The following is a 21,539-nucleotide window of genomic DNA, read 5'->3' as shown; positions in this document are numbered from 1 at the left end:
AACGGCCCTGGGCTTCAAATCAGCTCTTCCAGTGCACTTCAGTGCAAGCGCCTTGCTGCCATTTTGAAATGTGGGGGCACTAATACACGACATGCTATGACGCCTTAATTAAGTGGCTCTAATTAAAGTGCCACCATTAATGTGCATTAACTCAAGGGCATTAATGCTGGTGTAGATGCACCCTGGGTGATGCAATTGGCTATTTCCATGCCCCTGAAGGCATCTCCCAGACTGGGCCTCCCCGTGACATGGCAGCACTCCTCCCCTAGCCTCCCGGCTGGTGCTGTGACCACACACCCTTCACAAAGGGGCTGCATGCACTCTGACGTCACACCCCCTTCCGTGACATCACTGACGTCACGCCCACGCTCCGCGCCTCGCCCTGCCAGGTGGTGTCACATGGATGCTGTGACGTCACTGCGTCAGCGTGGATGGGGGGGCTCTTTCCCTCCAAAATGGGGGGGCGGGACAAAAGGAGCCCTCGCACTGTGATTGGCCGCCCTCACTTCCGGCCTCTCTCTTCCTCTTCCTGGCGCGGGAGCTGTGGCCCTGAAGACCGAGCCACGCTCTGATTGGCTGCGGCGGCCATTGGGGGTAGGGCGGGGCAACCGTTGCAATGGGGCGGGGCCACCGCGCGCCCAAATATGGCGGGAGGGGCCGGTGCGGCCGGGCCGCGCGCACGGTAATCGGGGCCTGAGGGGGTGGGGTCAAAGGTCACCCCCTCGCTTCCGCCGTGCTGGGGGAGGGGTGTGGCCCCCTCAGGGCCCTCCCGCCACCCTTCTAGTGGGGGGCACATGTTTCCCTCAACATGGGGGCAGTCACCAGGGGGCACGTGTCTCCTCCCCTGCTTTGAGTGTTATGGGGAGCGGGGCTCAGCTTCACCTTGTATTCCTCTTTTTTTGGGGGGGGGGAAAAAACCCTTTTGGGATGGCTGCTCCCTGGTGGGGTAGGTAGGTTGCTGTAGGTAGCAGGGGTTGGGGGTTTAAGTCATCACACCAAGTGTTCATGCTGGAAGGAAACGCTTCCTTTTCTTTCCTGTATAGCTTTTGAAAGGCAGGCAGCGTGAGGGGGTTGTTCCCCTTGGGAGGTGGGCACCTGGGCAGTCTTCTACAGCCAGACTGTGTTTTTCCTGCCTCTTGTATTTCGTATTTTTGCCTTGCGTGTTTCTGGGACGCTTTCTAGTCTGTGCAGGGTGGCCCTGCAGCAACCAGGAGGTTGCGCTAGACACCCTCCCCCCCCCCACCCCGGGTCCTGGTCATCCTCATTTCTGTGTCGTGAAGTCAAACCTAAGGTTATTTACTGTGTCTGGGCGCCTCTAACAGCTGCTGCCACACCTTTCACTTCCACCTCCTTTCCAGGTGTCTCTTTTAACAAGGTAGAAGTGAAAGGTGCAGCCTCTATTTCAAGCTTTACCTTTTATATAGAATAATAATATATATGCGTGCAAAAATGTCACCTTATATTTGCAGGACCACGTGACAGGATTTGGTATGAATTAAGTTTTCAGCCCTGTAAGTGTCTTTCCATGTTTTGTTTTGTTTTTAATTTAACTTTGTTTGTTTGTTTCTGTGTTTGTTTAAAGGGCTGCCTCATTTGTCAGAGGTTGTGGGAAGCTATTCATTAGGTCCCTCGGGGTGGGGGGCACACTTTGCGTTTCTTTACAATTATCAGGATTTCCTACACAAGTGCTTTGGTCTTGATATGGTAAAAATGTAAACTATGTGGTTACACTGGTATCGGGGTGGGCAGTGATCCAGAGCAGTGTCGTCATTCATTCTTCTTGTTTCTCCACCGGACTTTTCAATACAGCAGGACCCTTCTAGCTAACGGCTGCGTTATGGGTATATCTCGCTAGTCTAGGAGGATTCGTGCTTGGCCACATATGAATGCATTGGCATTGAAACTTGCGCTCGGTGTGTTTCATGCAAAACCATTTTGGAGGAGTTAACAAACGTATAATGTTAAGTCAAGGTATGGGTTTTTTTTAACGTGGGTCTATAAAGTATTTGGAGGTTTTACAAGGCTCTTCAATTTCCTTTATAAAAAGTGAACTATAAAATAGACCTTTGGTGACGCTTACATTTTTCAACTGTTGTTTCAGAATGTGCTGGACCTTTCTCTTCCTACATGAAGCACAATCATGACCGATCCAGAATATGTCCTATGCAGATGGAAGAAGCGTTTGTGGCCCGCAAAGGTGATCACGTTACAGACTCTTGTAGATAAAGCCTTGCTTTCATTGCTACATTTGAAGTTCTTCAAGTCTTTTCAAGATGGCAGGGAAAGATGGGAGTTGTGGCAGGGGATGTATCAATACTTTTGACGTGTGAGCCAAAAGCTGAGCAACTTTATTCTATTTAAAACTTTTCCATTGGGAGATGACACCTGACATGAGTTATGTAGGCCAAAAGAATTTTGAGTTGGTGAAAGGGACAAATTTTATCTCAAGATATTATTTCCAGGCAAACATGCATGTGTGTTCTTAACCAGGGTGATACCTTAGAGTCGGTCACACTATAGGTGAGAGATGTCTTATAATGGTTATTAAGGATTTTTTGTTCTGTTTTTTTTTTAGTCCGGATGGTAAATAAAGCAAAATATTACAGCAGATTAGATGATAAAGCTGTGTTAATGGTTCTGAAACTGATGGGGATTTTCTTTTCCCCTTAATTTAGGTTTTATCCAAAATTGTACCTTCTACAAGATCAGGAAAGACAGCCTCTTTTGATGTTGAAATACTTGGTGTGGGAGTACAGTTAAGTATCTTTGTCATAGATATTTTGTGTGTGTGTCACCCTCCTTCTCTTCCCCCTTGCCCCCCTTAAATATTTTAGATGGTAGACTCTGGCATTTTTTCATCTTGCCCATCAGGCTCTTGATCTGAAAAATTATAGCCCACATGAGCAGAAATTGCTTGCTACATTTAATTGCTGATTGCTTGGGGGGGAAAAAAAAACAACTTCTGAAATAAAAGTAGAGACAATATTACACTAACACTATAACCTTTTTTTTTTCTTTTTTAATTTTATTTTCAGGACTAAAATAACCTGTACAGATCCTGAACCATTGGAGAGAGAGCGTATACAAATAATTGGCTCTGAATTGGGTAAGGATACTCTTAAAGTCTGAACACTTGGTGTGGGTGATGCATGTTTTTAATGTGTCTCTAAATACCTGGCATTAAGTTCTCTGGGAGATTTTTCTGTCTTCCTATTGATTCATGAAATGTATTTTTGAGGAGTCAGCCTGCCACTGACTTGCTTTGTGGCCTTGTACAAATCACTTGATCTTTCCATTTCACAATTTTGGAGCCTGCATTTTTCATAGATCTCATAGACACTGGGGGCTGGAAGGGACATCGTGAAATCAAGTCCAGTCCCCCTGCCAGTGGCAGGAAGCCTGCAGGGATCAATTGATCCCAGCAAGATAAACATCCAAATGCCTTTTGAATGAGTCCAGAGTAGGTGCTTGTACCACCTCTGGGGGGAGTCTGTTCCAGACCTTGGACACTCAGACTGTAAAGAAGTTTTCTTTGTATTGGGTCTGAATGGGCCTTCTAGAAGTTTGTGGCTGTTAGACCTAGTTATCTCTTGGGGAGCCCTGGTGAACAACTGTTTTCCCAGATCCTGATGCACTCCAGTTATATACTTATAGGCAGTATACTTGTACGTATGTGTGCGTGCGCGCGCACACACACACACGTTAGTATTGTTTTACTGTCTGGCTTTAAAGTTAGTATCACTTCACGTTTTATTATGTCAGGCATTGGGCAAAAGGCACAGTTCATGATATTTCTTTAATACATCCAAGGAAAACAATCAATTTCATATACACATTTTTTTCAGGAGACCGGAAGGAGAAACCTACCGATGAATTGGAAGAAGTAAAGTATCGCTGTGCTCTTAAAATTGCTCTAAATATTTTGGATGGGGAAGCCACTTCTAAACAAGTAGGCCTGTCAAATGAGGGACCAATTACTCAATCAGCTCAGAAAGAAATTAAAACAGTACTTGTGTTATTGCCTGATTCAACTAGTGGTCAGGTGCCTCTCCCTAAAGAATTAAAGGGGCACCAGACCTTGAAGAAAGAGGAACAAAAGAAACAAAGCCTCCAAACTGACCCCAAACCCTCCAAAAGTAAACTTTCTCTCAGTTCAGAGGAGGGAGCTAAACCATGTAGAAACAACACAAGATCTTCAGTATCTAAATCTAAGGACCTGTCTAATGCACGCAAGTCGGAAAGCCAAAATCACAAGGCATCCAAATCAAAAGTAAAGACGACATTAAAAAACCAGGAAAAAGTGAATTCCAAATTGTCCAAAGCAGTCAGAAGCTCATCACCTACACGAGAGGAGAATGTAAAAACCAAGGAGGGAAGAAAAAGGTCAAGAGAGGTATGTGAACCCTCATCTCCAATCACCAGATTACAAGTGTCTGCTTTCTTTGGACAGAGTACCCCAGTATCTGCTAACTACAGTTCTGCCATAACAACTGCTTTTGGAAAAAAGGCAAATGGGAAAAAGCGGTCTGGAAGGAGATTACTGAATACTGTGGAATGTCTCTCCGCTGAATTGCAAAGTGAAGTCAGTGAAGAGAGTGAAGCTTCAGGAAGGAAATCCAGAACCTTAGAGAGGAGCAAGAAGCTAGTGAATTCAAGACCTGTCGTCTGGAAACGAACAAGTAATGCAGCTGCATCTCCATGCAGAAAAAGGAGGTGCAGAAGTTGCCCTGAGCCTTTATGCAAGGCTTCTAACCCTAGAAAGCTCCCTGACCGTTCTCGTTGGCCTAGAGAAGAGAAGAATAAGAGTAATTTACGTGCAAAAAATATTGAGCTTCCTGACTTTCAGGAAGATGAAGGTAAAAAATTTCAGTGGGGGGAAACTAGGACTTTGTACCATTTGGTGCATTGCTTGCATCTTGCAGTGACTTGGGGCTGGGGTTGTTATTACTGCTCCTTGTATGCTGTCTTTCCCCAGTGGATTCCTCTCTCCCATTCAAAGTTTCCCTGAAAAGTTGTCTCAAAATGAACTATTCATTGGAAATCTCACAAGTTTTGCTTTAATGCCACCTTAATTCCTCCTGTAAATTCTCAAGTCTTTCTCTCCATTTCCCATTTCATTTGTTACTGTTTGGAATAACTATGGCATCTGTACCTCTTGGTATTAAAGCTCCTACTGGATTTGTTATTTGGGGGCTTGCCATTCTTGGCAGTAATTGTATTTTGAGTGCTCCTTTTGGTTTTATTACCTCTTGGTATACACTTGATACCCCCTTTGTGGATTAATTTTGTAATGTCTGTTTTCTGGCTAATGCCTTGTGAAGCAGTACAAGAACATCTGTCTCACATGTGGCACACTTTATTCTAGTAGCTAGGTGCACATGATAAGTCAGGAAATATGATAACAGCAGAGCAGTTTCTGCTGCTTAAGCTTCTACCAGGAGGAAGTGAACACAACTGTGGCCTGGATCGATAGGAAACAAGGCAGTCTCAGCCCCCTAGCTGCTGCTGCTCCTTGGTTACTCGCTGCAAGTAAAGACTTTGTTTCTTCATTCTTCCTTTCAGTAACAAAGTGCATATTTTATTCCAGGGTGTGTTTGTATGTGATTTTGAAAACGTGTCAAAACCATTTGTATATTTGAATAATTTCCTCACTATTACTGGCTTCTCTGTCTAAAATGTTTGATGAATTATTTTCTTCAGGCATTTCATAATCAAATGTGTGTGTTCTCTGTTCTCTTCCCCCACCCCCTTGCCTTCCGCCCCCCTATCATGAGTTCTACCCGGATAATAGTTATAGTGCTTAAATATCCTCATAATTATCCAGATGTTTATACATATCTTCCTCTCCCTCTCTCTAATTTGACTCTTGGCTCTCTCTTCATTGCAGTAAACCAGTGTAAACTTGTAATATTTCAGTTACCATTACACAGCCTAATTACCCTGTTCTTTATCTGTCAACTTGCCTTGTTAAACTGTTGCCTCCTAATAAATGTAACAAAATCATTCGGTTACAGAAATACAAAAATCCCATTAGGATATTGCATTTAGGAAACCAGAAGTTGTTGATTATTTTGGTTTTGTCAACTTTATTTAAAACTGTTCTCCACTCTGCAGAATTGGAAGCTTCTGATCTGTTTTCGAAGCATAGTTCTTCAGAAAATAGCCATCTTGTTTCAAATTTGGTAGATGAGGAAGAAGATGAAGATGAAGAACTCCCTAGTTTCCTTTTACATCAAGGTAAGAAGTAAATGCAGCTGTTGCCTTGAGCCTTTGTTACTAAAGATTTAAGTTTGAGAGGAGAGGCTTGAACTTTGGAAGGGCAGCATCCCCTTTTGAATATGTATAAGTGTTTCGTTTGTCTTGTCATGAGCATAATCTAATATAGGCCCTGAAGTAAAATCTTATTTTAGTTTTATATATACAGCACAAGAGATTTTTACATAACTATTTCTAGTTTAATTATTTAGACCAAGTAACATTTATTTTTCTGCCTTTAGAACCAAGTTCGATTGAACCAGGGATGTTGGTTTGGTGCAAGTTACCAAGATATCCATATTGGCCAGCAGTGGTAAGAAAAGAAACTTTCTATTTCTGCAGGTAGGATCTATGTCGATGCTTCTGTTCAGCTGCATAGAAGCACAGAGCATCTTCAGCCTCAGTTGCCTCGAGGAGGAATTGAGAACACTCCCAATGTTACGTTTAATGTTCAAAATCTTTGAACAACAGAATTTTAAGAACAGTTGCTCATCTTCAAAGCAGAGTAGATTTTGCTTTAATGTGGCAAAGTCTACAGAGAAGGTTGAGCTTACTAGGTGAACTGTGAAGGATTTTAAATACCGTGCGTCACATCTCTAGAGACCACTTAAAAAAAGCTTCATCAATTTTTTGTTAGATTTTTACCTTTATATGAGGAATGTCAAAAATTGGTCTCCCATAGTTGTGAAAGAACTTCTTGTAGGGAAAGGGATGTCTTGTATCTTGCGAATTTTTTTTCCTTCATTGAAAAATCAGATTTTAATTTTTAATAAAGACCTCTCTCCTTTTTTTAATCCAAAGAGCTCATTAGGCATTGACATTTAATACAGTTTTGTACAGACCAGCCAAGTCTGCCAAAGCTTTATCCCGCTAACAAAAATCCATTCCCTAAGTAGCTTGGTCTTTTGAATCTTGTCACCGTTTTTCTAATCCTCTAGAATCCCAGGCTGAACAAAGCCTAAAACTTTTAGATGTGGAAAAATAAGTAGGGCCAAAATTAGCCAGAAATTCTTCACTTAATCTTTAAGCATTGTGGGGAGATGAGTCCAATTTTATATCCTTTGCAGAGTTCCTCTTCAGTGACAGACACTGCAGATTGAGGACATTGAAGCAAATTTGCAGCTACTGTGCTTGCTTAAAGTTAGAGCCACTTCTTTAGATGTCATTATAGGAGATGCCCATTGAATGAGCTTATTAAATTTCAGATAGTTTCCCATCTAACAGGACACGTTTCTATCAGTTCCTCCATATTCACTGTGCCATCTGTAAGAGTGGTCCCTCTGGTGGCTGCTTACACATCCATCCCCTTCAGCCTATGTTTTCTCATTGTTGCAGTGACCAATTCTGAACATGCATTCTTGTCCTTAATCTGTGAATTTGAACTTTACTTCCTGTTCTTAATGAGAATCTTATATTCAATAATCTAAACTTAAATCTGAGACCAACATGGCACTGAAGAGTTCAGTTTAGCAATTCGTATCTTTATGTCAAAGTGCTGTGCTACTGCATAGGAATAAAAAGACAGAACACGGCCAGGTTATACTGTGATCTGGTCTCTCATTAACTGATTGCTAACTAAAAAAAACAAGTAGAGCATGTGTGCTGGTGAGATTTTCTGTAAGTATATGTGGGGAAATGTGTAAAAATGCAAATGGATAAAACATGCTTGTTTTCAAAAGCATTTGGGATTTTAAAATGTCAATTTGGCTCTGTACTCTACAGGTAAAAAGGGTGTCTCGGAAACCTAAAAAAGCAACTGTGCTGTTAATAGAAGGAAATGTGAATTTCGAGAAGCCAAAGGGGTAAATTTGTTTCCTGAACTACCTTTGGAATTCTAGTAAATAAATCCTATATTTTCTTCCTACTACTGTGGTGTTAGTTTTATGCTCCCTGCCTGCAGCTGCACAAATGTTGGTTTTGGGGAGGGGGAAACAGTGGGCATGTTCAATGAGCTTTAGTTAAAGTGTCCCCACCGTCATTTTGAAGTATGGGATGCTGAATACATGTGACATTGGGCGCTTTAATGAGCTGCTCTTGGAGTCACTCTAATTAAAGCGCCACTCTGGAGCACTTGTATAGGTGCCCTCCATTGTGAAGTACTAGGAAAAAGTGCATTAGCTTGGCTTAATGTGAATTAACTCAAGTGACATTTTAATGTGACACTTCATAAGTATTAACCTATTTTAATGTACATTAAAGCATCATGTAAAAAAAGTGCTTTTTGCTTAATGCACATTAAAATAGGCTAATGCTTATTAAAGTGTATGTGTAGATGTGCCCAGTGGTGTGTACTACTGCTTAAGGTTTTGTAGGATGTAATGAATAAAACCAGTACTTTTGAGTTAAGATCTCACCAGTTACCAACATAATGTGTCACTTTTGCATGTCTGGTTTGTCAGTTTTGCTGATGCATACTGGCCTTAATGCAAGAGCTGGTCAGATTTTATTTATGGAGACTAAGGCCAGTAGAAAAGGTTTCAGCTCAGCAGCATAAAGATGGAAAACCTGGTAGCTGTATTGTAATTAGAGCTACTTGAGGGGGATCTTTCTACCTTTTTACAGGCTTTAATTCTAGTGGGTCTCACTGGCTGTTGGTAACACCATCAGTTTCTCCTCTCTTTTGGATGGGGCGTGTTGTGTTATGTGGATTTTGCATAAAATTAGAAACTTTACTGCTTTGTTCCCGCTTCTTATTATATGTAAACAAAACTGCATGAGCAGAATTGCTTGACTACTTTGTTTTCTGACTTTGCTCCATCAAGTTTTTCAATACGTCTTAGAAACCTGAAGCATTTTGACTGTGAAGAAAAGCAGAAGCTAATAGTAAGTACGGTAGTAAAATACTTTATGTGCAGTGTCATTTTTCTTTTAATATCTAACACCAAGTGACTGTCAGATTGAATTGCGGCTTATTGATTTCACTCCATGATGCAGTTTTTTGGCAAAAGTATCTTGCTTTTTTAGCATTTTTGTTTTGTTTGGAAGGGGGAGAGGATGTCCTGGGGACTTTTTGGGTGTTTTTTTCCAATTGACTGCTTACGCGCAAGGACTGGAAAGGACGTCATTGGCGAGAGTCCTAGTCTCTTAAAGTCATGGGCAACCACAGCCCCCTTTTAAGAAACTTATATCTGTTGATAAAGCTGTACTGCTTAAATGATGGATAAATTATGGAATAAGAACAAATTAATCTTTCTGCTTTGGGACTGCAAGCCATGCTGTTTCCTAGTTTTCCTGGGAAATAAGAGTTTCAACAGCTCCTGAGACCTAGAATCAGTGTTTCAAAACATCTTTGAGTTCCAACAGTGAAAGAAGCTTGCTGGAAAGAGCCAAGAGAAGCACATGTGTGCAAGGCAGTAATTCAGCAGATAAGCATGTGCGCGTGTAGTTACATCAGGCATTGCAGCAGGGAGATGTGGAGGCTGCTGTCAGTCACAGCAGACTAATAGCTATATTGTGTGTGTTAATTATAGAATCTAAATCTTGACTTGCAGGACCAAGCCAAAGAGAACTACAGCCATGAGGTTGAGTGGTGCATTGAATTGATTTCAGACTACAGAATTAGAGTAGGTAAGTAGATAGGTCAAAAAGTCATGAATATCATCTGCCCTAAAATGCATACATTTGAATATTCAGTTCTATTGGATCCATTACTCATACAGAGCAGAGTGAATAGAGTAGATGGTCTGAGACCTGAGTTTTATTCCAGGCTGCACTTGACTTGCTGTTACATTGGGCTTGTCACCTAACCTTTTTGTGCCTCAGTTTGGCTACTTGTAGACCTGTATCTTGAGGAGTGCTACGAGTCCCTCAGAAGGAGTTTGTGCCCAAGTTACTTAAAATAATACTCCAACTTGGAGAGAGAAAACATTCAAATGAAAAAATGCCTGATCTGTTTCCTTCACAGCAATTATGTGTCAGGAGAAGCCACACACTTCTTGCAGGAAGATGCCTCCTTAGGTATTTCTTCACTGTTGAGGCCAGCCAGCTGCTGTGTGCTAGACACCATAGTTGCTGCAAAAAGTAATGCGTTATAGAGCCTTACTGATTACTACTACACTTCTGCAAACAGTAGGTCTCTTTTTATGGTTGAGGAATGAGCTAAAAGTTGGTTCTTGGCCAAAGGAGCTGCCTTCTGAATTGGAGTTGGACCTGAGCTTCATTTATAAGCTTATGTTGGTTTTTATTTGAGAGATTCTGATGAAAGGCACTATGCAAGTCTAATATGATGGTTATATAACGTGCTGTGTGCCCTTCATAATCTGGAAATATTTGACTGGTAGAGATTTGCTACCCTTATCTCTTTCTAGAAAGAGACTTAAAAATGGGCTCATTACATTCCTCCTTTACAGTTACGTACTGTAATGGCCAGACAGCATCTTGATTTATATCATCTCAGTTTTAGGCTCTCTGCCTAAAAATCTGTAAAGTCCCTTTTAGGTTCAGTCTTCATATAGAAATATGCTGTGCTTCTTTGAGACTTACTAACATTATTTAACAGACCTTTTCTTTCAAAGGTGCTAACTGGATTGATGATTGATAAATCCTTTTTTATATTTTTCAGGTTGTCATTCTTTTACAGGCTCCTTCTTAGAATATTTAGCTGATGATATCAGTAAGTACAACTATGGTGAAGCTTTTTTGTCCTCTCATTTGGTAAATTTAGCTCTAATGTCCATGAATGTGATGGGCTGACATATCAGAAGGTGTTAAGTTTTCTTCACCCCATTCTACTACTTTCCAGCACTTGGATTTGGTAGTTTGTAGAGTTGGAAATGCAGGAGTGCTTCAGGCATGTTCAGATTTCTTTGCTGCTGATTTTTCTTAATATGGTTAATGAGAAGTACACTGATATCTTCACTCTTCTTTAATAAGACTTTTCTTCCATGAGTGACAGCTGCTGCATACACTAATCAAATCAGAAAATGGCTGGTCACATTTCTGTCGCTGTTCCTCTTGCCCAGCTTCCAGAGAAGAGAAAGCAGGGGGGGAAATCTTTGTTCCTTTTTATATTGACCTTTTTTACTTTTGGGGGTGGGGAGGAGGTGGGAGGGTTACTATTAAATTAAATTAATTTAAAATTGATTTGACCTGGAAAATGGCACTTTTTTTAGGAAATGTCAAAATGGAACATCCAAAAAAAATTGAAGCTGTCAAATGGGAACTTGTCAAAACTGACCTTGTCCTGTCAGCAGTCTTAGTTTTCATGATGTGGCATTGTCCCATAAGAGTTTTGTTGTGTAGTTGTTTTTTGTTTTTTGGGGTTTGTTTTTTTTTTAATTCTGTAATTATCCTAAATAACCCACGTTGGAAAACCTCTATTTTGTGGACACCAGTTCAAGCATGAGCTGGAGAAGGACTTGGCCTTGTGGTGTGAGGAGGAAGGACACTGACATGCAGATTGTGCCATCGTTTCATGGAGGGTTCTTCTAGTAAAGTTTGTAGCTACTGGATGCCACTAGCCAGGTTTGGCTGAAGCTCTGCATGACTATTTCCTTACCTCTACCAGTCTAGTTGTGGTCTCTGATGGTGTGGTCGACCAGGCCTCCAACCCACCTCCTCCCGCTGACCCGAGTTCTGCACTTCTGTTTTGTAGGTTGCTGCTGCTTCTATGCTTTGGCATCTTTTTTCCCAATGTAATTTTTTTGGTCAAGATCTAATGACGGCACAGTTTGTTTAATGAATTATTCATATAGTGCATACAGCCGGTAATGCACTGAATGCCTTTCTCGCTTATCTCCTGTTAATCTGATCCGGGGGTGTCACACAACTGACTCCTAGACTTGTCATGTTACACAGTGGTTTGTTTGTAGTGACTGGCTTTATGGCAGTTACAAGATGAAGAAAATTTTAAGCTTACTTCTTCAGGGACCTCAAAGTGCATTGCATTTTCTGTCTTTTTGCATTGAAAGCCCTTTGAGGTAAAGCCATGGTGTTTGTTTCTCGCTTATGCGTGCTGAGCTTACTGTCAACATCTAGCAAATGATGGTAAATTTTGGTGCACAAAGTAGATGAGTTTTCACTCCTGAAGAAATTAAACGCAAACCTTCAGAGGAAAGAGGAATTTTCTTTGCTTGATCTTTTCACTTCCTGTGCTTCAGGATTTTACAATTAGTAATGTGCATTATGAGATGTCTTTGTGCTTCCAGTCAGATATTTGCTATTGATGAAGAGAGGAAACTATGCTAGAGCAAGCAGTGGTTCTTGTGGTCTTGGCACACATTCATTTCCAAACCTCCTTCAGTCCATATTTCAACTCAGATCTTTTGTGGCAAAGTTTTTAAGCTTTGTTTGCACTGAATCAAAACTTTTTGTTGTTATAGCTGTGCGTTTGGATGCAGTTTACTTTTTTTTTTTTTTTTAAAGCTGGCTTTCCTTTCAGGTTATCCTGTTCGAAAAGAAGTTAATCAAAATGTAGTCCAAATGACCTTTCCACATGTAGCAGAGGAAGATCTTGAAGAGTCTGTTTTGGAAAGTCCATCTGACAGGCCATCCAAGAAAGTTCTTCCTGATAGAAAAAGAGCTGCCAGAGACAAAGCCAATGAGAAGATTGTGGAGTTCATAGTGAAGACAAAGGGGGCCGAGGAGCATCTCCAGGCTATTTTGAAAAGCCAGAAGCAGTCTCGGTGGCTGAAAGAATTTTTTAATTCCAGTCACTATGTGACCTGTGTCGAGACCTACCTGGAGGATGAGGGGCAATTGGACCTTGTGGTGAACTATTTGAGAAAAGTCTATCATGAAACAGATGCCAGAAATCTGGATTTAGTAAATGGCGATAAAATAAAATTTATTTTAGATGTCCTCTTGCCTGAAGTAAGTAAATAACTTTACTGTTGTATGGTGGGGGCTCAGAGGCTTGCTAATGGTGCAGGAATTTGAGCAGGACAAGTTTAAAATTCAAACTGGAGCACCAAGGACTGAAATCTGAGATGAAGTGTCTGAATGTGGCTCTAAATACCTGTATGCCAAGAAAGTTGTCCTTATTGACAATGTGCATACGCTTGAAAAGCTTGCTGTCTTTTAGTAAAGAACACAGCTGTATCCAGTTAATTCTGTACAGATGCTGAATGCTTGTGTGTTAAGGATGCACGCTTTTTAATTTCCGGGCAAATAAAGCTCCCAACTGGTATTTCTGGGCTTCTTGCTGGCGTTAATGTCACTGAAAAGTGAACAAAACCAGTAAGATGCCAGAATCCATAAAATGTCATCCCCATCTCCATTCAGGGAATATTTTGGTTAAGCACCAGTGTGAAGAGTGACCATTAATACCTCGAAAAGCAATTGATTTGGAATAAGGATACTTTACAATGTTTCTGCTGTCAAAAAAACTGTTTTTAGAGATGGCTGCTGTTGACAGGACACTAGTTAACTTGTATTTTTTTTTAATCCGTTCTCATACTTGACTTGCTTCCTAGCAAGCAGTGTTCATTATGTGAACATTAAGAATTGTACAAAAATGCAACTTGGAAAAAAAAATCTTTAAATACTTGTGTGTCTTATGAGAAAAGAAATGGAAAAGTTCCTTGCAAGATTATTTTCAAGAAGGATACTATTATGTTTAGTAGAAACTATGCTTTTTTTTTTTTAAACCAACTTCTAGACTGTTATAGTAGCAAAACCGGCCTTCCCAGTATATTGCAGGATAAGTGGTGGGGGAGGTTGGGGAGTTAGTATGATGCTTTGTAAATTCTCAGATTTCTGTTTTTCACTAAAAATCCAGTGAGCAAACTTCAATGAATAGAGTAAAACTTTAATTTTTAGAATGTGGTCTATCTGCTGAGCCTGTTGAGACCTACTCTGTTTGTTTTTTCAGGCTAATTGCATGTGCAGTTTAGCTTAACTTTTTTCATTAGTATCAATAAAGTAATAGTTTTCTTTCAGGCCATCATTTTTGCAATTTCTGCAGTGGATGATATAGACTACAAGAAAGCAGAAGAAAAATACATAAAAGGACCCTCAGTCAGCAAAAGGTACGATGGTGTAGTGCCCTGACTCTCAACTAGGGTGCCTTGAGATCCTTCAAGGGTGTTGCAGGATGCCACACAACTTTACCACTGTTAGGTGTGCAAACATAACACTGGAGCCCAGAGATTTCAAGTAGGAATCCCCAGCAGTAAATATGTTCTGACCGATCTTTCTGGGTGTGTCCAGATGAGTACACATGTGTTTTCCCCAGGGACAGATGGCAGTGGCACATAGTTGTGCTGCTGCTGCTTGTCCCCAGTGAACGCCTATGCATGCATGCCACAATGGGGTGGGGTAGGCTGGGGCCAACACCTGAACTGACCCCAGTAGCCTTACCTGGGGACCTCCTGGGCTGGCAGCAGGGAGCCTAGCCGGCAGCTGGAGTATGGCTCTGGGTGGCCAGTTTCCGGCAGCGCACACTGCCTAGTGTCAGCCCGCCTGCAAATTAGCAGCATGGGGAACACCTGCATGTGTGGTGTGTGGTGCTGCGTACCATGTGTGCACGCTTGTCTGAACGTGCCCTCTGAGTGCTTTGCAACAGAAAAATTGCTCTAGTATTTTCTGTAGTCAAAAATTGAGCGAAAGGTAATAGCTGGCACTTTCTGAAGTCTTGAGCCTGAACAGATTGAGAACCCTTGGTTTAGTGCATTCTCTAAAACTTCTACTTGTCATACGTTTTACTTAGAAAGTAATCTCCTTCACCTGTCTTGTCATTTGTAAAAAAAAAAAAATAGAAAAAAATCTTAGCTCCTGTTTTCAGTTTGAAAGGAAATGCCCAAGTGCATAAAGAGGCTTGCTTTTTATCTTTTTCTCAAGGAGCAGGTTCTCTGCAATATGAGGTATGTAGGCTACCTACTTACTGGGTGCATCTACTTATGCAATTAATGCGGAGCAATAAACTGTAGTGCTTATCACTCTGGAGTTTATTGCTTCCAGGTATGCCATTTGAATGTGCGCCCAGGACCACAGCATGTTGAACTAACGGGGAGCCCAGGGGGGTCAGCCTACCAGCCCAGGTCTCCACTCACCCCAGCCAGCCCCTCCACAGCTCGGCACAAGGGTGCTCCAGTGTGGGGCTAGCTGGCAGGCAGTTGCCTCAGCTAAAGCACCCTCGTGCCCCAGCCAGCGGCATCAGCATCTACTTGTGCAGTGCTGAGGACTTAAAAACTCCACAGCAGGATAGTACTTTTGTATATACAAGTACTTCCCTGCTGCAGAGTTCATTAATTTTACTCCAGCTTAATAGCCCTGCATGTGTAGATGCCAAGGCATTTACTGAAGAGCTAATTGGTCAACTTGGCTGTAAAAGTCTTGTGTAGGCATGCCCCCTGAAAACTGATTAGCTCCCCTTGGCTTGGTGAACATACAAATTGTAGATGAGTAGAATGACTGAAATGAGAACACTTAAATTGCTTAGGTGAGTGATTCATAGTCTGTTGGGCTTAAGTTTTTTCTAAACTGTACTTTGAGCCATATATAATTGAAGCTGACTTTTTCTTTTCATTGTCCAGGTGTTGGAAGCATTCTGCAGATTTCATAGTTTCTAGGGTCGGAAGGGACCTGAGCAGATCATCTAGTCCGACCCCCTGCCGTGGCAGGAAAGAATACTGGGGTCAAAAGACCCCAGCAAGATATGCATCTAACCTCCTCTTAAACACCCCCAGGGTAGAAGCCTGCACCACTTCTCTTGGAAGCTGGTTCCAGACCCTAGCCGCCCTGACTGTGAAGTAGCGCCTCCTGATATCTAACCTAAACCTGCCCTCTGCCAGCTTGTGACCGTTATTCCTGGTCACTCCTGGCGGTGCTCAGGGGAACAGTGACTCCCCCAATGCCTGCTGATTTCCCCCTCTGACTGGTTTATAACAGGCCACAAGATTCCCGCCCCCCCCAGCCTTCTCTTTTGGAGGCTGAACAGGTTCAGGTCCCGTAGCCTCTCCTCATAGGGCCTGCCCTGTTGTCCCCTGATCATGTGAGTGGCCTCCTCTGGACCCTCTCCATGCTGCCCACATCCCTCTTGAAGTGCGGCGCCCAGAACTGGACGCAGTACTCCAGCTGCGGCCTGACCAGTGCCGCATAGAGGGGGAGGATCACCTCTTTGGACCTGCTCGAGATGCATCTGTGGATGCGTGACAAGGTGCGGTTGGCCTTCCTGACTGCCTCTCCATGCTGCCGGCCCATGTTCATCTTGGTTTGGTTTGAATGAATGATAAATTAACTTCTTTTTGAAAACTAACCTACTTTGAATACAGAAGATTTCTTGTTAGTTTGATTGATTTTCTTTATTTTTCAGGGAAAGGGAAATATTTGATGAAGAAATTTTAGAACGAAAAAAACTGGAGCTGTTGGAACTGGCTTCTGAAGACAGCATCTAGAAAAAGTGGTAGGGAACTTATTAAATCTGCACTGATGTTAACTGTATATAATGGAGAAGAAAATACTTGTACAAACTTCATGTTTTATACAAAACTTTTTTTTTAATATGTAAATACACTTCAGTGGATGTATTGAATCTTGAAGGTACTCTGTTGCCTTGAGCTGATTGTCAATCATTATTCTTAACTTCTGTGTAAAGGAGCTGGATGTAGTACTTGCTACAAGTGTGTAATGCCAAACTCCTTGTAAAACTTGGTTTATGATGACATGATATGTTCTTTGCATAGAGCCAGCTGATCAGTTTGCCTTCATCGCACTGTACTTGAAATGCACTTCAAAGCTGTCTAAAATGGAGGAATATGAAATGTTTTGCAAGACTTTTTGATCTAACTTCATAAATTTGTGTTTTGTTTTATCTGAATTATTCTATCCAAATATGAACAAAGGGCTGTCGGTCTCCAATTTAACTTTGCAGTGGTAACAGTATATTAAGAGTTACAGGATTATGTAGCTTGTGGTGACTTCAATGAATATAAAGTACCTGGCTTCTTGTTTTAACATCCTTCCAAAGAGTTGATGTCCTTGCTGTACTTGTATTTGTTGACAGGGAAATAAAAATGTCACCCAGTAAAGAAACCCAGGTTGCCAAAAGCTTTGTTTTTTTTGTTGGTAGGACAGCTGAAGCAGAGTCCAAAAGGAGTTCCAGTTTGTTAAGGCTTGTTTTTTAAAACGCAATTAGTTTCGCCTCTCACTTAAAGTTGGAATTCATAACATGAATCTCATTAGCATACTGTGAGTTAATGGAACTGCAGTTTCTAGGCACATATCTGGTCTTCGCAATATATCTAACATAATTGACTGTATCAGATGTACATGTTTCTGGGACTGTCAGCATTTTGAAACTGCTCCTATCATGGCATCATAAATTCAGCAGCGCGTTGCCAAAGAGATTGCTGTTGTCTGGCAGGGCTGTGTTGAATCTGACAAGTATTCCACAAACAGACTTTGACAGTTTGGAACCAGAAGGGTTCAGCTACTTGTATTCTGTTGGCAGTGAAAATATCTGACCAGATCAGTTCAAACTGAGTTGAGTTTGTCTTTTATATGGGACTAAATGCTGAGTCTAATTATTCACATTGAACTTCTTGGGGGAAAATAAATTATAAAATGGCACATTTGCTATTGTATAATTCTAATTATGTATATAAGATGTGGTTAATCTGAATACCTTTTAAGAATTACACTAACTATGCTGCATTTTGGGTTTTTATATTTGTGATATAATGGTCTTTTAGTAGGCACATTAAGAACATGAATGTAATACAGGAATGCCTACATGTCACTTAAAACATCATCCCTTATTCAGAAGCCTTAGTGAGGGGAAAGTAGTAAGGGATAATGCAGTTTATAAATACTTGATCGTTGTGTCGGCTCTCTTTTTAATGCCAAGCCAGTCACATAAGTGTACCTTCAGCTATGGAAATGCTTTGAAAGCTGCTTTAGCAGACAGTAGAGAGACTTTGTGGACCATGGGTTGTCTCCTTAGACAAGCTTCACGTTCATGAAAAACTAATCCCAGTGCAGCCCCTGCTCTCACAGGCATTGGCAATGCATGGTGCAGCTCTCTTGCATTTAAAAAAAGAAACAACCCTTTAAACAGCCATGTGATTTCATTTGCCTTTAACCCTGTAACACAATGTATGTGGACTTTTTGATCTTACCACAATGTTTATGGTACTTCTCAAAAATGCCTGCTGTCATTGAAATTCAGAGAGATCCCATGTTTTCCCCATGTTGTAATTAAAGAAGCATTACTGCCAAAACCATTGTGCACTATTTATATGGCAGCTCAGCCTTCCCTTTTTTGTTTCTTTTTTTTTTTCTCCCCCCCTCTTCTAATCTCCTATTAGTAGGATATTTCTCTTACAATGAGAAACGGTAATTGCACTTTAGTTAGAGAGATCACTAGATGACAGAGTAGAACATGTGGGAGCTTTTCATATTTTTGGCTTGTGCCTAAACGCATCTTAATCCTGAATGTGTTCAAACGTTAAGATCTTTAGTTTTATTAAGACGTAAAACAGTACCTAGAATTTAGGGCAAGATTGGCCTTAACTTATCAATAAAATAATACCCATATTCATATCTGACATCAACAGCCTATGAACATACATATCAAAAAGCAGTTTGGTTCATAGACTCTTTTTTTTAAATAATTATTATTGGCATAAGAATAATTTTTAAATGTAGAGAAGGTTTAGGGAACTTATGGATACATTTTAAAACTACATTCTCTAATCATGCTAAGTTTTTTAATGCAAACTTAAAAATACATCCAAGCTGGCTAATGTAACAGTATTGACTTTGTATTACCATTATGTACAGTAGTTACCTTTTTAAATGCTATGGTACATACCTACAGTTTCTTGGATCTACTTAAGCCAATATGTATAAAGTATGAATTCTTCAAGGGTGCTCATTACCTCTACTCTTGTTTGAATACTTTTAAAATAAAATGGACTTGACTCATGGCTTTCAGTGTTCAAACCAAGACTTCCTTTCAACTGAATTTTGTATTGTGAGTGTTGGGTTGACTCTTTCGAGGGGGGGAATGTCAAATGCTGTTTGCTCTGTGTGTGAGCAAATACTTTTTGTCTGGATAACTGGGTGAATATGAGCAAACACTTCTGTTACAGTTTTTAATAAAGAGCAGCGCCATACCCGCATTCTCACTGAGTAACTTGTTCGGAAGCACAAATGCTTACTGTTGTATATTCAGCTACGAGCCAGAGTCGTGTGCTGTGCCATATCAGGGCCCTGCCCCATGTTGAAATTCAAGCTGGAGGGTCATTTTTACAATGTGCCAAGTACTTTTGCTCTGTGGATGGTCTAAACTTATTGTACAGTTGACCTATTAGTTGTGTAATGTATAACAGGGGCCTCAGACTTTCAGAAAGGCCTCAGCTGAACTTTGTACCACACCAACCAGGACTCTGCCTAAACCCAAAGGCTGCATTGAGTTACCTACAATTGGTTTTTAAACTGGCAAAAACTCTTGAGTGCTCTGTCTCTGATTTGCGCCTGATGGCTCACCCGGTACAAGTCCCTTGTTTTGAATAAATGCAATGCACAAAATTGCCTAGCCACATTTCGCTACATTGTTGTAAGACTGCATCATCCACCCAGTGACACTGAATATAGACCTAAAAAATCTGCCCCCAGGGCCACTCCTGCCTTCAGTCACACATGGGAGCAATCCTGGTCCTTCTAAAATGCCGAACGGCTCCAGGAGCGGCACAGATAGATACCCCTGGTTACGGGTCCAGAGACCAAAGGGTTTTGGGAAGTCAATCTCTGGCTGTTGCATAAAACTCAACCGTCCTGCAGAGAAAGGAGAGTTTGGTGGGAAGGTATCACCAGTTGCCTGTGTGTGTCATGCTCAGAAATGCTGGCTCTTGTTCATAAGCAAGTGAACTAACTAGCCTGAAAAATGCAAAACTACAATGCTTGATTCAGAGAGGATGCCTTTTATTAGACCACCTGAGAAATTGCAAAAAAAAGGATCTTTTTCTGCAAGCTTTTAGTCTAATGTGCCCTTCCTCAGACAATTAAAGATGGTAAAAAGTCCCTGTCAGTAGAAAATAAACTTCATTTGGTGCACAGAGGAAGCTGAAGATGGAAATCTGTCCCCCTGGGCCATGAGAGAGAGAGATATATATATATTTTTGTGATTTCTTAGTTGGTCTCTGACTGTTGTGGCTGGACTCCATCTTCCAAGGTCCCTTCTAGCCTTGCACGAGTTCTAGCTTTTGCATTTCTTTTTGTCTTCTGACCCTCACAGCTACCAAATGCATCTCTAATGCGCTCTTATTAAATGCGCTAAGGAGTGCACGAAAACGCCTAAATTCACAAGCAAGTAAGGTGCCAGGGACCTCACTGGAATTTGCCCAAAAAGCAAACCTCTAGAAAAGCTTCTGCCGAAACCCGGGATCGAACCAGGGACCTTTAGATCTTCAGTCTAACGCTCTCCCAACTGAGCTATTTCGGCGGCTTGGGAGAGCACCCCCCCCCCTGCCCCCCTTCCTGTGCACTTGACTTTCGCCAGGGTGATTCATAGAAGGGGAGGGGAGGGGAGGGGAGGGGAGGGCAGACTCGGAGCCAGCGCTGCCCATTCGCGTGGAGAGCTGCACAGGGAGGGTAGCGGCCTTCCCTACTTGGAAGGAGACTTGCAGTAGGGACTACCATCCCAACAGGTCACCTGCAGAGGTGGGGGAGTCTCCATCCTTGGAGGTTTTGACAAAGCCCTGGCTGGGGTGATGTAACTGGGGCCGGATCTGCTTGGAGCAGAGGGTTGGACTGGCTGTGACCTGGAGTAGATGCTGGTCCTTTCCCTCACACTCATTTCCTATGACTGTAAGAGGCGTGCAACGTTTTGGCTACCTAGCAAACAGGTGCCTGGGCAGCGGTTAAACAGGAGAGAGGACATGCCAACGCCTCCGCCTCCGCCTCTGCCCCGGGGGCTGCTGAGATCCTGCAGCAGCGCAGGCGCGATGGGCTCTTCTCAATGCTCAAAGCAATAGGAGGGGGTCCCTATAGTCCTGCTTTCCCCTCTTCCAGGAGGTCCCTATAGTCCTGCTTCCCCCTTGTCTGGGGGTCCCTACAGTCCTGCTTCCCCCTAGTTCGGGGGGTCCCTACAGTCCTGCCCCCCGCCAGTCTCGCTCTTGTCCCGGGCATCTGGTGTCCCCTCCGCCCGGCCGGATCCGGCAGCGGCCGCAGGCTCCGCGGGGGCCCCCCGCCGGTCTCTGTGGCGCAACCGGTTAGCGCGTTCGGCTGTTAACCGAAAGGTTGGTGGTTCGAGCCCACCCAGGGACGGCGAGAGGGAGGTGTTTCTTTTTCTTTTCCCCTCCTGTCTCCCTGGGAGGTGCTGCTCCCCCCACCCCCGGCAAAGA

The 21,539-nt window shown here is 42.2% G+C and overlaps 1 protein-coding gene and 2 non-coding genes across 7 annotated transcripts; 2 read left to right on the top strand and 1 right to left on the bottom strand.

Moving 5' to 3' along the window:
* Positions 1 to 516: 516 nt before the first annotated feature.
* PWWP3A (PWWP domain containing 3A, DNA repair factor) lies at positions 517 to 19,122 on the top strand. Of its 5 annotated transcripts, none has more exons than XM_090027335.1 (16): positions 611 to 682; positions 1,470 to 1,511; positions 1,810 to 1,971; positions 2,102 to 2,197; positions 2,676 to 2,755; positions 3,036 to 3,106; positions 3,846 to 4,856; positions 6,115 to 6,237; positions 6,498 to 6,568; positions 7,978 to 8,057; positions 9,018 to 9,078; positions 9,747 to 9,822; positions 10,817 to 10,867; positions 12,635 to 13,065; positions 14,134 to 14,222; positions 16,508 to 19,122. In XM_090027335.1, exons 4-16 carry the CDS (start codon positions 2,141 to 2,143, stop codon positions 16,587 to 16,589), a joined length of 2,283 nt encoding a protein of 760 aa, XP_089883461.1. In that variant the 5' UTR covers positions 611 to 682; positions 1,470 to 1,511; positions 1,810 to 1,971; positions 2,102 to 2,140; the 3' UTR covers positions 16,590 to 19,122. The 5 variants fall into 5 exon arrangements, with proteins under 5 accessions (XP_089883462.1, XP_089883464.1, XP_089883460.1 ...); XM_090027337.1 differs by having other exon boundaries at positions 623 to 682; positions 1,813 to 1,971; XM_090027336.1 differs by lacking the exons at positions 611 to 682; positions 1,810 to 1,971 and adding an exon at positions 517 to 594.
* A 1,443-nt stretch (positions 19,123 to 20,565) lies between these two features.
* TRNAF-GAA (transfer RNA phenylalanine (anticodon GAA)) lies at positions 20,566 to 20,638 on the bottom strand. The gene has a single exon. It is a non-coding gene; the product is annotated as a tRNA-Phe (tRNA).
* A 750-nt stretch (positions 20,639 to 21,388) lies between these two features.
* TRNAN-GUU (transfer RNA asparagine (anticodon GUU)) lies at positions 21,389 to 21,462 on the top strand. The gene has a single exon. It is a non-coding gene; the product is annotated as a tRNA-Asn (tRNA).
* Positions 21,463 to 21,539: the final 77 nt, after the last annotated feature.

Source organism: Crocodylus siamensis, chromosome 14 (assembly GCF_052110815.1).
Source record: "Crocodylus siamensis isolate JL-2025a chromosome 14, ASM5211081v1, whole genome shotgun sequence".
Taxonomy (NCBI): domain Eukaryota; kingdom Metazoa; phylum Chordata; order Crocodylia; family Crocodylidae; genus Crocodylus; species Crocodylus siamensis.
This window is presented reverse-complemented; position numbering and strand designations above follow the sequence as displayed.